Genomic DNA, 10709 nt, shown 5'->3' with positions numbered 1-10709 from the left:
AAGACGTGCGACTCGTAATCTGAGGGTCGCGGGTTCGCATTCCCGTCGCGCCAGAAATGCTTGCGCCTTTAACCGTGGGGGCGTTATAATGTTACAGTCAATCCCACTATTCGTTGGTAAAAGAGTAACCCAAGAGTTGACGATGGATGGTGATGACTAGCTGCCTTCCCTCTAATCTTACACTGCAAAATTAGAGACAGCTAGCGCAGATAGCCCTCGAGTAGCTTTGCGCGAAATTCTAAAATAAAACAAAAAGAAACTTCTTGCTACAGTATACTGTGGTTGACAAATTGGTTATAACTCTTATAATTTCTAGGGAAAGGTTCCCCTTTATATGCAGCTTTACGTCATACTAACTTGGATATCTAAATGTTTTATATTTATTTCTCAATAGCTATTAAAACAAATAAAAAGAAAAGTTTCAAAATTATGTAAGTTGACCAGCTTTATTTTCGTGGTGTCTGATACCACATACCCATTTCTATTGTCGCGTATATTTCATATTTACAAAAATATTGAATTTTTTCCCATTTATAATTCGACAAATATAGAAATCTGTCATTAGGTATTACTATCTTCAGCAGGTTTGGGTCACCGAACTGTAGTGTTTGTTAAAATAGATGTATTGCTTCCTAATTTACTTTCTAGACATGTTGGGCTACTTTACTATTATTATAAGGTGCAAATATTTCTTGATTCTTGGGATCCACTTTTCTGATCAGCTGCACAGAGAAGTTGAGTTTGAAGCGCAGTTTTCGAGTTGTTCAAAAGCATATTTGTTTCTGAAAAACTACAGACTCTTTTGTGTTGCCTCTGTTAACTTCATACCTAGTACATACGTACACTTCAGTTGAAGTTTATTTACCTGTAAATTATATTTACGTATATATAAATATGTTATTTAAATATAACTTTTATCTGAAATCTCAAGAACGTGTGGCAGCTATCTTGAAAATGGCGGACATTTTGAAAAAAAACTCATCTCACACTTCACTACTGGAAGGCAGTCTAATTGAATAATTACCAAGGTATTCCACTAGAACTCAGTGTTTATATACTGGTTGCTCAATCTAGAATTATTCCTTGGAATTGAATTTGTTATTAGTATAAAAATGTTATTTTTAAAAACAAAATACATGCGTCAGAGATACGTCACTGGCTCAAGATCTTGGGAGAAAACGGGGTATTAAAATAACGAAAATTATGGGATCCACTGGAATAAGCTTAGTTATGTCAGCTTTAAGTGTAACAACCTAGTAACACATCAAGAGGCTGCCTCTAAAGATTTATGTCTCTGTGAGGTGATTGGTATTTATGTATAACACATTTCTCATGTATAATACTACAACTCACGATGACCAGAAAAGGTATTAAAACATATTAGCTTGGAACAGACATCTATAAGATGGCACAGGAAATACAATGATTAAAAACAATGTTGGTATAAAATACGACTTGACACAGAAGTCAATAACTATTGTGATTTAGTTGGAGGTAAGTAACTTGTATTGTAATATCTTGTTTCTGATGCTGTTTGTAATTTAGGATTTCTTTAAAAAATAATGAAAGAATTAATTTGGGCAATTAGAAGGAACATCTAAATCTATGCTGTTTCTTGGGTTTCTGCTCACAGTTAAATCTGTTTACTGTTGCAGGAAGGGTATCCTCATTATGGATAGACCTACCATGGTTTCATCATACTGAAATAATGCCTTATATGACTGAGCTATTACAAAACATGTCTCAATATTATTTTATATTAAGAATAATTGGTGCAATTAATGTATAAAAAATACAGCTGTTGAAACGAAAAAAAAATAATTTGTGTTTGTAGTTTTATATTAGTGGTAAGAAAATTGGTTTTGATGCATAAATTAATACCATATGAAAAAAGGAAACACTTTATAAACAGCAGGCCATGCAGCTGACATTGCAATATTATATCAACAAACACATTGAAATGTCTTTATCTGTACAACTTATGTTACAATTATAATGCAAGTATTGTACTGATTGTTTTCATTGTCATCTAATCGCTACACAACTAGTAGGCGAGTGTTTTAATAAGCAGGAGTTAGCCTAAATTATTTAACTCTATGCAATACTCCAAGGAAGCACAAAGTGAGAAAAGAAAGGCAAAGCTTGAAGAATTTGTTAAAAACGTTTACATTTTCGTGATGAAATAATGGTAATGGATATTTTTGGAAAATGTTGTAATTTATTAAAATATACAAACCAAAGCTCTCTTATAAAAATCAGCTCAAACACAGTGCTAAAAATCGAGTCTGACAGTTGGCACTTATTGAATTTGAATATTATCTTCTCTGTTGTCAAAACTCTTCTTTTCTTAAAACACTGATGTCTTGAGTTTCACAAAAATCATGTGTAAATGGAATGCAGTTGAAATACTTGCAGAATGGACATTCATTAATTGGACGAACGTAAAACAAGATCACCAATCCAAGAAAGAGGATTACTACTGCTAACAGACAGAGTACTATGATAATGATTTTCCTTGTACGATCATATTTGCCAAAAGAGAGAAATGGTAGCAGTGCATATGAAAGAAGGAAGCCAAATATAAAACCAAACAGGTGCGAATAGTTATCCACCCACGGTAACAAGCCTAATATAAACAAAACAAGAGCAACACCAAGGAGACGAAGTAGAGCTAATCCTGGCTGTTTCAATTCTGACCAACAGTGGATGACCTCTGCAATGAAGCAGGCTAACAAGCCAAACTGGGATCCAGCTGGACCAACCTGTAAAAGGTTTAATTTAATAAGAAACAAATACTAATATATCATTAAATAAAAAACCAACATTTCCTTGATTATTTAACAGTTTTTAAAATAAAACCTTAAATCACAATTTTAAATATGTTGTTTAGACATTAAATTGGAGTTCATGGATACTTCAAAACCCTTGGCTAACTGTACTTGGTGACTTTAAAACATTTCAGTTTAATACACTTTAGCTCTTGTAAAAAAATACAGATCTTCATACATTTTTTGACTGATTTAAAGTAAAAACAACCACATAGTAACACATAATGCAAATAATAGTAACAAAAATAAGTAAAAAAAACAAGAAAACACTGATAAATCATTGCTACCATGCAACAGGCCTGCCACAAATAAGTCAAAATTATTGAATCCCAACTTAAGCACATAGAAAGTAAATTAATCATAAAACAACACATGATTGCCAGTACACTTAGCATTGAAATTACACGAAGAAACAGTGACAACATTTTGATAAATCACTTTAAACATTTTGTAGTTGAATCCTGATTTGACCTGTGTTTCAAAATCAATTAAATAACTGAGAAATAAGTCTATAATGGATGTTCTTCAATTAGTGTTAACATGGCACATCCAAAAAAAACCTCACACAATAAAATATGAATGTTAAAATATAATGACTAGTAAACACAGTATGACTATACACTTGAAAATGTCTCTGCAATAAATACGTTTCCACATAAAGTATTTCCAGTCAATAGCTTTCAGTACACTAATCTTTTAGTGTTAAGAAACTTAACTTTCAATGATGTTTATCTTGGTTATCATCATTATATCTTGGTAGCTTAAAGAAAGGAAATATATTCCAAATGATGTATTGCATAGCAAAACTGTTGTAATTAATAATAATTAGATCTTGCATTACCCTTGTAAAAAACTATAAGACTGTATATGACACAACATAAGCAACAAACTTAGTGATAATAATCTACAAATAAGCTAGTTCAGTAAAAACAGGTACTAAGACATTCTTTGATAGATTGTTTAGGCAGAGTATTCATGATGAAACTTCATAGAATGGACGACAGCTGCCTGTTGTGGAGACACAAGTGTAGAGGATGACATTTCGAAAGTCTTCTGCCTTTCGTTTCCACAACAGGCAGCTGTCGTCCATTCTATGAAGTTTCATTAGGTACTAAGACATTTAATCAGCATATTATCTCCAGGAGGTGGAATATATTACACATAGATAAAGTTTATAAATGTGTGTGTGTGTGTACTTTATAAACAATTAGATGTGCAGCTCATAAAAGTGTAGGTCTGTAGCTTATACACGTGTAAAAGTGTGGGTGTTTAACTTGTAACTATGTAGACATGCATTGTATAAACATTTATTAGAAAGCAAGTAACCTTGATGCATATTTATCAAAATAAATTATTTTTTACAACTTCTGACTGTTTGGAATTTGTCCTTTACAGTGTTTAACTGTATTAATTTTTATAATTAAATAAACACACAATCTTTGACCAAATTTGCAATTTTTTCATAGAATTTCATAATTCTTTATTATCTGTATCATTATTTGCTAAAAATCAACATTTGTATTTATAATGGTAATTTTCTCACTGTTTACTTGTTTTTTCGTTTATTATTTTCTATATACAAATATATAATGTTTGTGTGTGAGAAAGTGTGTGTTTTTTGTGTGCATTTGTATTTTAATGGTGTTTAATCAAAAACTAGATGTTAAACATATTTGGAGATGTAGTGAATTACAAACTGAAACATTTGTTTTATTTATATTTCTTTGCTGGAGTAACTACAAATCTAGTTGTTATCCACATATGCACACAGATAGACATTTCCAAGTATCTGTTGTTACTAGCTGCATTCCAATGATTCACTCATGTGCAGGACCAACAGCTACCCTCACAACAAGATGTTATTAATGGTTTTGAAGTATCAAAGTATTGCTATCCTTCAAAATAAACATACAGACAACTTGTTCAAACATTTAAAAATAAAAGAAGGAACAACATTTAAAACCAACAATAGAACTTTTATTTGGTCAATGGTCAACAATAAAAACTTGTACATCAGGATGGCTGGTTAATCTGAAGATAACATAAAAAGGTTGAAATGTTGTTCTCTGCTTTATTAGTAAAAGTGTTAACATCCATACCAGCCAGCTTGCTATACATTTTTACTTCAAGTGAGTTTCTTGTCATCACAAATTAAAAGACTATACTTTAACAGCTAAAAGGATACTTCTGTAGAGATACCTGTCCAAGACAGATTACAATATAAAAATCTCCAAACTGTTCTGTTAGGTCTAGTCAGGGAATACAAATAGTTCAGAGTACTTGTAACATGGAGATTCACTATATTATCAATCATATTAATTTGAAATCACAAGATTCTTGATTCTCAAACCAACATGTGACATGTTAGGAATGGTTCTCTTTATCTAATCTAATCATGCAATTATAACTTTTTAAATAATAATTACTCAATAAATAAATAATTACTATCTTCAAAGAATTATGTTAGAAAATAGTGAAAAAACATCAAGCAGACAGTTCACTTTATTAAGAAAATACCTAGAAAAATAATTTCTCTGTACTGCAAGCTACGTTACTTCCTTTGACATCACATACACTAGATAGTTTTTATCACTAACCTCAGCTCTGTAAGGAACAAAGATTGCACTTGCTAGATTTCCTGCAATCCCTGAAATGATATAGACAATTCCTATCCTAAAAGGACCAGTTAGTTTCTCAAGGTCTCTCATGAAGTAGTACTGGATAATAATAGTGATGAATAGATGGACAATTCTACAACAAATAAAAAAACTTTTAAATCTTGCCACAGTTTAATTTCAAATTAAATTTTCTATAAAAATATATACATAATGAAACAAGAAATACATATTATTATCACTTTTTACAAAAATCAAATCCTTAATCATGCAGGTTGTTCCTGAAAAAGGAATATATAATTTAAAAATAATTATTATACCTCACAATAAATACATTCCATTTATCTAAAAATTAACAGTTTCATCTGCTTCCATAAGACACTGGCATTTTCATTCACTCATGTCTACTTCAACATATTTCACTATTGCAGATGGTAACAATCATCTAGCTTGCTGAATAACATACTACAAGGCTTCAATTTATTCAACATAGCAAGTGAAATCAACAAATTCTAAGTGATAATATTCAACATCAATTAAATGACATATGGACTGGACAGAATTAGACCAGTTAATTTAGTAGCACTAAATACTTCTCAGCATTTACTTCCCAGCAGAACTCTGAGCCTATAATGTATTTGCCACAATTGTTTACTGTTTGCTTTTTGAATTGCACACAAAGCTTCATAAGAGCTATCTGTGTTAGGTATTCCTAATTTAGCAGTGGAAGATGAGAGGAAAGGCAAGCTAGCCATCACCATCCACCACCATCTCTTGGGCTACTCTTTCAACAGCAAACAGTGGGTTGACTGTCACATTATAATGTTCTCATAGCTGAAAGAGTAAGCATGTTCGGAGGGATGGGAATTTGAATCCACAACCATCAGATTGCAAGCCAATCATTCTAACCACCTGGTGATGCCAGGCCTAGAATTCTTTAATAGTTATTTCTTGAAAGAAATACGTCAAGAACAAATTCTGTTGTTTACTTAACATGAGAGAAAGTAGCAAACCTTTCACTGTAATATATTCAAACTGATTAAGACTAGCTTGTTAGTTTCAGGGTTAATTAAATAATAATATATAGTTTTAAAATAAATAAATAATGTAATGTTAAATATATTTACCTTAAGTTGGGATGTATTGTGAAGTAAATAATATTTATGGAAAAATTACATTTCATTTACATTGTGAATCAATGAAATTAAAACTTTCTACAAAAAATTATTATAATGAAAAAAAAAGCCAATAAGTGAAAAGGGCCCATGCTCTATCCAAGAGTATAAATTATCTTTCCCTTCCATTTACTCATATGTTTTGTTTTGTTTTTTTACTATACAAGTAAAACTTCATACAACTTTGTTGTTGTGGTCAGACAATTAAGGGGTTGGTTTATCACTTCCCAATAAAATACACAAACCTAACTAGACTCACATATACATTTATTACTCCCTTATTTGACTCATATCCTGAACCAATTATTCCCAGTTTGACCCTAAAGAAGAAAGATCTCCCTTTTGAATGCACTCAGGTTATGTGGTTTTTATTCATTACATGAATCAGTGAAAGTAAACTTTTTAGAAACATTTTTAGAAGTTGAAAAGCTGAGAGTCTAGTTGAGAATTTGATACATATCTTTGCTTGCTGCAAGCTCGGTATTTACTTTACTGGCAGAATTCTTAAACCCGCTGTTATAAAGGTTTACAATGATTTTAATAGATGTAGCATATTACTGTTCAACACTGACTTCCATGGCTTGACAGATGACATCTGCTATTAGTTAATGTGGAGTGAATGGAGTTATTATTTTGAAACTAGTGACAGCTAGCCAGACAAATAACAATAGATTCTAGTGATCATCAAGGTGGCAGTCACTTATTTGTCAGTTCCAGCAATATTCCGTTAAATATTAATAATTGTTGTTTACTTTAGTTAACCTGCTCATTATTTACTAGCATAATGTTGGCACTACACACTTAAGGATACATCAGAGAGAGATGCAACTTTTTCACCAAGTGGAGTGCAAATAAGATACTTTAAAATATCACTACCAAAGGAATACAACTGAAATTATGTATTATTCTTCTATTTAGTTGGCCTGCAGTATAATAAAAGTTTTTTTTTTTTACTATTAATCACTTATTTTATTATTATCACCAAAATATTATTACTACTATAGAGTTCCTTACATAATAAAATGCTTCCTTATGATATAGCTTTAATACTCAGAGTAAAAATCAAATTAACAAGTTCATCCTTCTCATTTCCAAAATGATTAATGCAAATATAAAACAAATGCCTTACCCTGCATGAAGAAAGAGAGATGTCCAAAGGCGGTAAAACTGATCAGGTACTTCTGAGTTATAAAATGGAATCATTCCACAAATATAATCTAGACAGGATACCTGGAAAAATTAAAACATGCAGAAGGATTGGCACTCATTTCTTTCAACCCATTCACTACAGTTAGGACATATATTTCCCAGTGATCCCACCCCCTCACACTGTGCTTTCCTCTGCCAGTTTCAGGTTTTTCAATTTGGACTATCATCACTAAATGGAGGACTAGTATTCTCATGTCTCAATGCCTCTTCCTCATCAGGCATTTCAACATCACCACTTGCAAGACTCACTTTCTTTCGCTATCTTGTAAGCTCTCTGGAATCAAGTGCATCAAGCACATTTACATAGTAATTAGGGTAACTACTTATAGCTGTCATTCATTCCACTTAGGCTTATTGATGGTTACTGAAGGGCTAAGTGTAAATCATTTGAGGTAAAGTAGAAATCAACATTGGGTGAGATGTCAGTAAATAGTTTGAAATTATTTTACTCTCGGACATCACACACAGAAATTTAAATGGTAAAAGGAAATGTTTATCCCAGCTGTAGTGTGAGGGGGGGAAGGGAAACTGGGAAATATAGATCCCAGTTGCAGTGAAAGGGTTAATTTTACACCTGTTGTAAAGATGCTACTAGAAATTTATATTTCTCACATAGAGTTACTTGAACCACCTGTGTTGCATTTTTTTTGCATTTTAACAATAGCTTTTATTTTTCAAAAAAACTGAGCAATCACATCAGCTTTGTAACATTGACAGCACAAAAAATATTATTTTTGGACTCACAAACACATTTTTTATGTTAAAAACAACAACTTAACAGATAATTGTAAAAACAAATATAATTTACTTTGCTTACCTGAGAACATAAGGCTGCCTCGTCATGAAAAAATCCTTTTACAAAGTCACAATACTCCTTCGTCGTGATGCGGCATTCCCCATATATCCCCACACAACAAGGCCGACCAATCACTTCACAAGCCATGTGGGCATCAGCTTGGTCCTTCCCTTGGACTGGCTGTTTACAGATCTAACATAGAAGTAGCATTGTAATTTGTTTCCAACTGTTAAAGAAGGTTAGACAGTGCAAACTCCAAAGAATATACAATGCCATTTCTAGGGTTAATACAAAAAAGCATACAAAAAATGATATTTAGACTTACTGGCCATTTTGAGATGTCGTCAGGCCATTCAAAAGGATGAGCAGAAGCTGGTTCCTCACAGTATCTAGAAGCAAAAACTTAGTTTAATATTTATACTAAGAATATCAGAGACCACAAATGTGTACACAGAAGATGAAAATACTACTTTTGCACATGAGACTTATAACAAAATTAAGGACATGCCTTTCAATTATGTTATTTTTTAAATTAAAGGGTTAAGTATTACCATATTATTGATATAGTAAAAACATTACAAAATAAATGACAATTTTATTTCTTTTCATATCAGTATAAGCCTCTTACTTCAGTTAATATAAATTCTCATCAATAAATGTATATTTCTGCTTTGTAAAAAACGCTACATCTCATTGGAAAATTCATGTATACTAAGGATCAAATATTACTTTTTTGCTTAGTACCTAGCAAAAATATATGTATCTCTCCATCTTTGGTTTTAGTTATATTTAATAAAAATGGCTAGATTATCATCAAAACATAATGTTAGCAACTTGTTCCTCATGTAGCATACACAATAAGTAAATTTATAAAATCCAAAAAGTATATGTCATATGGTCAAGACAAAAAACAATTATCTACATATATTATTACTGCATCAGATTATAGGATTAGAAATCAATTACACTGAAAATTCTGAAGATCCTATCCATACTTATATTCACTTTTAGGTTAGTGAAAATAGAATTTGAGCTACCAATGGTTTGGCAAGCATGAACAAAGAAGTCACATACAGGAATATGAGAGTGAAAATCCATATGTAAGGGTTCTTAAAACTCGATGGGTGCAATAAATTGAAAGGCAACAGTTTTAAGCTTCATGTAGTATAATAACATTTTGGGAGAACATGAGACCTACTGGTTCATCTTGGTTCAATCCTCTAAACCAAATTAAAAATAAAAAATAAAATGGAAAATCTTAAAGCCAGCCCTTATCACTCATATACCATCAAGTTTGTCCTTAAGCTCACTTAAATTTACTGCCTCTGCATCATAAAAGAAGCAAACCATTCCAAAAGCCAAATACACTGTCAGAAAAATAAAACTGTCTTGGTTGAAGATGACTCCTATCTTGCCAAAATTTACATTTGTGTCCCCCAGTTCTACAATTTTCATTGTTCAACATAATAAAAGATGATACATCAACACTATCAATTCCCTTGACAATCTTAAACATCTGTCAGTTTTCCCCCAGCTCTTTTTTTTTTCAAGAGAAAATAATTTGAGAGATTTCAGTCTCTCTTCATTTGATAACCCCTCCATCTGAAGCACTATGCCAAATAATCCTTCAATAAACCCTATCTAACAAATAAACAATTCAATGTCTTTTTCATGACTAAACACAATATTTCAAATGCAGCCTAACTAGTGACCTGTAAAATGAAATAACCTCTTTAGATTTGTATACAATATCTAATATCCTAATTTGCCTACCACACACAACAGCACACTACTTACATGGTTTACAACTGATCAACTATTACACCAAGATCCCTTTCCTTCGTAACACTGTTAAGGTTATTCCCATCCAATTATACTTATAATTCAAATTACAATAGCCAACATACATTGTCTTGCATTTATTAGAATTAAAACCATCTGGTATTTATTTTCCCAACTTACTAACTAATCTAAATCCTTTTGTATATCAGCAACATCTTCTTCATAGCTAGCAACATACAAGATCTTAATATCATCTGTAAATTTTAGTAACTTATTGACAATTCCTTCATCTATTTCACTTATG

General features: G+C 31.6%; 1 protein-coding gene across 6 annotated transcripts in view; it reads right to left on the bottom strand.

Moving 5' to 3' along the window:
- Positions 1 to 2198: 2198 nt before the first annotated feature.
- The window catches only part of LOC143255228 (inactive rhomboid protein 1-like), an 82254-nt gene continuing 73743 nt past the window's right edge, over positions 2199 to 10709 (bottom strand). For all 6 annotated transcript variants that reach the window (XM_076510559.1, XM_076510560.1, XM_076510562.1 and 3 more), the window contains 5 exons: positions 8949 to 9012; positions 8645 to 8815; positions 7748 to 7848; positions 5426 to 5579; positions 2199 to 2762 (listed from right to left, as the gene is read on the bottom strand). In XM_076510559.1, the coding sequence (XP_076366674.1) occupies positions 2331 to 2762; positions 5426 to 5579; positions 7748 to 7848; positions 8645 to 8815; positions 8949 to 9012 (922 nt within the window). In that variant the 3' untranslated portion in view covers positions 2199 to 2330. The remainder of the gene's footprint in view (positions 2763 to 5425; positions 5580 to 7747; positions 7849 to 8644; positions 8816 to 8948; positions 9013 to 10709) is intronic.

This window comes from Tachypleus tridentatus, chromosome 7 (genome assembly GCF_004210375.1).
Source record: "Tachypleus tridentatus isolate NWPU-2018 chromosome 7, ASM421037v1, whole genome shotgun sequence".
In the NCBI taxonomy this organism is placed as follows: Eukaryota; Metazoa; Arthropoda; class Merostomata; order Xiphosura; family Limulidae; genus Tachypleus; species Tachypleus tridentatus.
Note: the sequence above shows the minus strand (reverse complement) of the source record. Positions and strands in the feature narration are given on the sequence as shown.